Raw genomic sequence first — 7,148 nt, forward strand, 5'->3', positions numbered from 1 at the left:
AGTGGGAGGGCTAGAGGTGGTTGTGTGAGGATACACGAGAATGTTTTAACAACTAAAAAGAATAAACACAAGTTCCTCGACCAGAAAGTTCCATTCTGGAGCTAGGAGGTGACTCTGAGAGGTCACACAGGACTTTGAGAGCCGTGGTCGTTAACAACCTGGAAATAAGGCTTTAGTGTGTGGCAAAAACAAAACAAAAAATTCAGAACAAAATAACTAATGCAGACGCTAAAGATAATATTGAATGACCTTCAACACAAAGACCCAAACACCACCACAGAATTTATTTTTACTTTATTAACAATGTGGCTTACAATTTTTTTCAAGTAAAAAGGGTTTTTTTCATTTAGAATAAAAATTAAAATATAACTCTGATATAGATTTTCATTTATTTACATGAAAACATATATACAGAATACAATCTTACAGCAAACCAAAAGCATGCCCTTCGTCCTGCAAATTTCAAAAGTAATGACACCAATTTTTCCCTTTTACGCACCAAAAACATACACAAGATAGGAATCCAATTTCAATACAAACTATTCAAACTAGAATGCAAAACAGTGAAAGGGCTTTCAACATTCACCACGAGGGATAGTTGATGCTTCCAGAGATCATGCTGGCTCCTGTTTCAAGCAAGTGAGATGATTATCTTTTTCTGTCATTTAAAAAAATTTGCCTCAAATTTTTCATCCTAAGGTGATTTTTAGCCAACGATTGTCCTAGAATTTTCCTTTTTTCATCAGCACATCTCTTCAGCCACACAAAAAGCACTGCTCTGCGTTGGTTAGGCGACACGACCATCATACTTACTGGGCCATAAATCCCATTACTTAGTGCAAACAATTCAGAAGGATTATGGCCTCTTCCTCAAACAATATGGAATTATTTGAGTTGTTATTTATCATTGAAACTAGAGAGGTTTTAAACCAAAATTCAAGGCAGTACTCTGTCAGCAATTACAACTTTTAGGTAAATTACATGGGTCAAAAGTAGCACAATTTGATTTTATCATAGTATGTTTCGGGTATCTGCAAACCATTCTAGTGATAGAGCTATGAGAACTGGTCAACTTAAGAATTCAACCATGTGAATGGGAGTAATTTCCAGAAAACTCTTGAACAGAAAAGGGCAGTAAACAAAAGAATTATTGAATTATAATAGTTGCCAATACAGATTTCCTTTGCTATTTAATTATTGCACCAACGAGATATGGGCAGTATGGATATCTTGCCAACAATTTCTTCCTTAACAACTACAGGTTTCTTAATTGACTATGTTGCCTTTCAAATAATTGCACGCACGATCACAGCTTTCTAAAGACAGAACAGAGAGGAAGTGAAGCCTTGATTCGCCATCTCAATCCAAAAGCAGCAAAGATGCTCAAACCACAACAAAGATTTTTAACACTACTGTTTTTTCAGTTCTATATACAGAAATAAATATAAATGGGTGTTCTATAAAATAAGTATGAAAACCCCTAGTACTTCTAAAACTAGGCGGGGACAGCTCTTAGAAAGGGGTGTTTGGCATAAGATAGAAGGCAAATCTCAGAACTTGCCAAATACAACACTCAAAATTCTGTGAGATAAGTTAGGGAAACGACACCCATCTTCAAAAGGCTGATCAAAATCAACCTTCTAGAGAGGGCAGTAAAGGTCACAGGGGCAGTGTTCAAGGTGTGGATCATTTTAATGTACTGAGGAACAAATCAAAGCAAACACAGGAAATAATCTTTCGAATATGATCAAATAAGGTGGGAGAACCCAGAAGCCGTGCAGCTCAAATACTGTGTCTGACTCCAACTTGGATCAAATGACTCTAATTTTGAAAGTGATGGATGAGTTCCCCACGCTGTGCAGCTCTGTGGTGAAGTTCACTGTGTTTTGCTTTTGTTTTGAAAGGCAAAGAAGTTCTGTAATGCCAGTAGTACCCTGTTGTTTTTCTAGGTTGTTAGGCTTGTGTCTTTGTGGACAGGATATTTTTTCAACATAGTACAAATGCAGTCAAGAAGTGAGGAGCTGAAACAAGCTCCGTGAGTTTAGGGTGAGACTGAGCGATGGGCTGTCATGATTCAAGTTGAGGTGGCATCTCTTTCTCAGGGTTTTCAAACGGCGCAGACTGCAGAGTCTCCCGGGCCAGTTCCAATAAGTTCCAAGTGGCGTGATGCCCACAGGAAGTAGGCGCACTAAGGAGAGGACTTTGGTCCCAAAGAATCATCAAAGAGAGACGGAGAAGAAACGGTACCACCCAGGGAAGGAATGCGGGGCATCACTTTTTAGTGTTTAGACCATGACATTGTTGGCCTAGGGGCTATGGTGGCATCGGGGCACACATGTCAAATCCACTTTTTCTGCCAAAAGCAACAAGGACACACACAGAAAAATGCTCCATGAAATTGGCCCTACCTTTAAGACAGACGCTGGTGAGAGGTGAATCCTACAGAGAAATGAAAACACATTACAATTCTGTACCAGAATTGCTGCTGATGTGAAGTCCATCCACCACGACGGAAATCCCCGGAGAATCCAAGCTCAGAAGGACACTGGCAACAGCTGGAGGAAAAGCACCTCCTGGGTCCTAAAATCTTTCTGGGCTCTCCTCAAGGACCGGAGAGATGGCATAGAGACAACTTTCATGGCGACGCCAGGCTGCGCCCTCCTGTGCAGTGGTCCCAGCCATCTCCTCCCTGGCACGTGCACAGACAGTGCTCACCCATGGTGACCGCAACTGCACAGAGAAACACTGAAGTTAAACTGTCAGGGTGAAGGATACGGAGAGTCTTGGGCGCTTGGCTCCATGGGAAGCAAACACTTTCCCCTGCGACAGTGGCTGTATCCTTCCTGAGCTCCTGGCGGGCCACACACTCCAGCTTCCTAGATGGGCTCCAGAGAGCTCCTGGGGGATCTCCTCCCTCCAACGCGGCACCTCCTCCTCCGTGCCACCACTGAAAAGGGAGACAGAAGTGACATTTGTGCTGCAAGTCCCTGTTCGGTTGTGGCCACCACATTCCCTCACCCTCGTCTCAAATACAACAGAAACAGCTGAGCTTGAAAAGGCCACAGTGAAGGATCATCAAAGAGTCAGCGCGGGGAAAATGCCAAAGATCTGGAAATGGATGCCCTTTCCAATCGTTTGACAGAGTTTAACTCCACGAGACTGAGTGTTTAAGGCCAAAAGCATGTGGCTGAGAAGGCAGGGGTGGAAATCCGCAGAGAGTTCAAAACTTGAGCTTAAAGGAGAGATGCCCGGGGCAAGCCAGCCACGGATCCCAGAGACATTTCTGTCGGTGTACAACTGACACACTCCTCCCATCTGAGGTCCCCAGGCAGATGCATCAGCCAAACTCTAAAACTTGATTCTAGAAATCGACTGCAGGGGAGACCAGAACGCCTCATCCATAAAATATGTGTTTTCCATTCTCATCTGTAACCATTACAGAATGTTAAGAAGGGTGAGCTTGAGCAATCAAAGTTTCCAAAATCCCACTGAGAATCATGTCTGGAAATGTCACAGAAATGCAAGCAGCTTATCAGCCCACTGCAGAATTTTACTGGAACTGTGGAGACTCTAGTCCAAGGGACGAGCTCAAGGTAACTGTGGTGAAAAAGCAGGAAGGGTGAGAAGCCTCTGCTTCCAGTGTCCGCTCGGGAACTGTGGGAGGGTTTGGTTTCCTTGCATAAGTTTAAAAAGGCATCTTGGCAGCCACCACAGCAGAACACTGTAGTCCACAAGGTCTGAGTGGAGATATGGAATCGCTCATGAGGATATGGAGATGGCTTCTGGTCCAAGAGGCCAGCCAACTCTCGCAGCCACAGCTTTGTCTGCACGTGACCTGGCGGATTTAACACAACTGCCCAAGAAATTCCACAAGCAAACTCAAAGCCAGAAAGAGCTGTAAGAATGGCCGAGTCAGAACTGGGACCAGACCCTTCTTATTCTTTCTTTTTCTCATTTTTGTACGATCTGGATCTTTCTTTCCAGCACGAGCGGGATGAACGCCAGCGGGAGACAGTGTGCTCACCACCGCACCCTCAGTGTCCACACCTGTCGCTTCACAGGAATGGAGGTCCAGAGTGATGAGAAGTCACCCAAGATCTCAGAGTTTGTTCTCAGCGAAACCAGGGTGCCAAGTGGCTGACTCCAGATTCACTGCTCATGCTGCATCGTGCCTGGTTCATATGCCGCCAGCTGGGGCAGAACGAGACAGAAGGGACGCTCAGAGGGACTCCTGCTCAGCGACCTGCTGCAGTGATCCTTCTAAGGGGGATGTAGCTGGTTCATGAAATGCTTCCCTCACATCTCTTTCCCTTCCCCTCTCTGAAACTAAGCTTTTCCTTTGATATATAATCCAACATTTGCCTAAAAGACTCACTCCCTGATCCGGCTACGATTAAACAACAACACTGGAGTTAGTTGAGGGTCTAGAAAAGACTGGGTAGAGTTTGTCTCTACAGATGTTCTAGGTTTCAATCAAAAACCATCCAGTTGGGCCGGGGCGTAGTGGCTCACACCTGTAATCCCAGCACATTGGGAGGCCGAGGCGGGCAGATCACTTGAGGTTGGGAGTTCAAGACTAGCCTGACCAACATGGTGAAACCCTGTCTCTACCAAAAATACAAAAATTAGCCAGGCATGGTGGTGGGCGCCTGTAATCCCAGCTACTTGGGAGGCTGAGGCAGGAGAATCACTTGAACCTGGGAGACAGAGGTTGCAGTGAGCTGAGATTGCGCCACTGCATTCCAACCTGGGCGATAGAGCAAGACCCTGTCTCAAAAAACACAACAAAACAAACAAACAAACAAACCATCTAGTTGCATGGAGATGCCTGCTGGCCTTCCTTCACTCCCCGTATTCCTAAAAGGCACCTCTAACAGAGGACAGAGCTTTAGCACGTTTTTATAAGGATGTCGCTGCCAGCTGCATTGCAAAGGAGTTGCCACCAAGATGAAACTGCAGGTGCCACTCAACCAGGGTCACACGCCTATCCGTAGGAAACTGCATATATAAATGTGCTCGTGTGATTACAGGAAACACTACAGCATGGCGTGAGGTTTCTTCCTTGGCGACATTCTTTGTTTTCAAAGAATGCAGTCCTCATCTTAGGAAACCCTGCTCCAAGGGAGCTGCCTGATTTGGGGCAGGAGAAAGGCAAAACGTGGGTGAGCCAAGAAGCAGGCCCACGTCCGGCAGCGTCTGATGCATGACTTTAACTGGCACTCCCCAGAAGCGACTGCTGCTGTGCTTTGAAAACATGGAAACAGCTCACAGGCTGGCGGAGGCAGAAGATCCTGGGCTTCTGGTTTTCTGGTGATACTTAGTGGCTGTACCATTTAACATATCCCGGAAAATGAAAGTTTCAGTCCTGGAAACCTTTACCAACACCGCATCCCAGCAATAATGGGCCACCTCCCGAGGGCAGACTCAGTTGGCGTACTGGGCGTAGAAAGCCACTTTGACTCTCTCGATCTGGTGGCATAACTTGATGGCGGGCCCCAGCTTCAGTTCCATGCACTCCTGCACCGTCGGAAGGGTCAGAAGCAGGAGTGCTTGGCCGTCAATATCCTGCAGGAAAAGAAAGGCAGGTTAGAGAAGGGGCAGTGTGCACTGGGGTACACAGATGCGTCACAGCAGGCTCCAGTCCGGGGCCAAACATGACAACAGGATGCTCTTGTTTCATTCAATTCAAGGGATTGTTGGTAGAGATACCAGCCCGGCTTGATGACTGTCTAATCTTTGTGTTACTAAAATCTTTTTGTAGCTGGGCACAGTGGCTCACGCCTATAATTCCAGCACTTTGGAAGGCTGAGGCTGGAGGATCGCTTGAGACCAGGAGTTTGAGACAAGTCTGGGTAACACAGCGAGATACGGTCTCTACAAAAAATTTAAAAATTAGCTGGGCATGGTGGTGCAAACCTGTGATGCCAGCTACTCAGAGGCTGAGGTGGGAGGATCATCTGAGCCCAGGAGTTTGAGGTTGCAGTGAGCTGTGATCATACCACCGCCCTCCAGCCTGGGCAACACAGCAGGAGACTCTCTAAACAACAACAACAAAAAACAACAATACAAATACAAGAGCTTTTGGCTAAGGGCACTCTGGCTACTCTGAAACTCACATACCTACCCTGGTGGGTAGAAAGAGCTGGAACAGGTGGGTTGCTGCGGGAATTGCTTCCCAAGCTTATTGCCCCTTGCTGGGAGGGCAAGTCACTCTCCACCCCAGGCAGGGCCAGGTCCTCCCTAAGTGATGCTGAGACTTCATCTGAGCACTAAGCAAAGGGATCTCTACTAAAAGACAAGGCTCCCTCAGCTCCCTGCCAAGGTCTGGCATTTCACCATTAGGATGAGTGAGAAGATGCTCAAGACAGATATGCCAACGACAGCACAGTTTTCCATAAAGGGAAACACACACACACACACACACACACACACCCCATTTACAGACACACACTCCCCAGAGCGAGGTGTCGCTTGTACACAGATCTGTTGCCCCACTGTGTCCTGCCTCAGACTTTCTCTACCTACACACAGGGCATGAAGACATTCATTCAATGAATGTTCAGTTGAATTTGCTGCAGGAGGAAGCATGCAAAGACCCACTCCAAAGCTCTAAGACCCTTCCACTGGACATCTTTGTCTCTTCAGCAGCTTGCTTCCTATAGTAATCTGGTTCGTTCACATAGATGTCATTTGACCGGACTGAGGAATTTAACCGCAATCCTCCCTCGTATTTACCAAGATGATCTCAATCGTCCAGAAGGAGTCACTGAGGGGTCTGAGAGATTGCAGGCCCCAGGCAATGATGAAGATCAGTGGTACCGTAAGAGCATTAAGTGAGCTCCACATACTGGAATTTCTGCCACCTGCAGAAGAATTATACCCAGGGCTGCCATAAGCCACAAGGACATTAATAGCCAAGCAAAAACACAAGATCATACGTCTCCGACAACACCTGTCAGTGACTTTCGCACAGGCAGCTTATTTTCTTAAACTAACGGTTTATTTAGCTGTCTTGAAAATATCTAAAGCAAAAAGGCAAAGTGTGTATAAATGGTAGCCTTGAGCAGACTAATCTTCTAAGCAAGCATAATTCATCATCTGATCAGATTCAAAAGACTAATGTTAAGAGCAGGAATAATTTATCTTCA

The 7,148-nt window shown here is 46.0% G+C and overlaps 1 protein-coding gene across 11 annotated transcripts in view; it reads right to left on the bottom strand.

The window, feature by feature from the left end:
* Positions 1-277: 277 nt before the first annotated feature.
* SFMBT2 (Scm like with four mbt domains 2) overlaps positions 278-7,148 on the bottom strand; it is a 254,614-nt gene continuing 247,743 nt past the window's right edge. For all 11 annotated transcript variants that reach the window (XM_063780421.1, XM_063780426.1, XM_063780429.1 and 8 more), the window contains one exon: positions 278-5,565. In XM_063780421.1, coding sequence (XP_063636491.1) covers positions 5,425-5,565 — 141 coding nt within the window. In that variant the 3' untranslated portion in view covers positions 278-5,424. The remainder of the gene's footprint in view (positions 5,566-7,148) is intronic.

The sequence above is a fragment of the Pan troglodytes genome, chromosome 8 (genome assembly GCF_028858775.2).
Source record: "Pan troglodytes isolate AG18354 chromosome 8, NHGRI_mPanTro3-v2.0_pri, whole genome shotgun sequence".
Taxonomy (NCBI): domain Eukaryota; kingdom Metazoa; phylum Chordata; class Mammalia; order Primates; family Hominidae; genus Pan; species Pan troglodytes.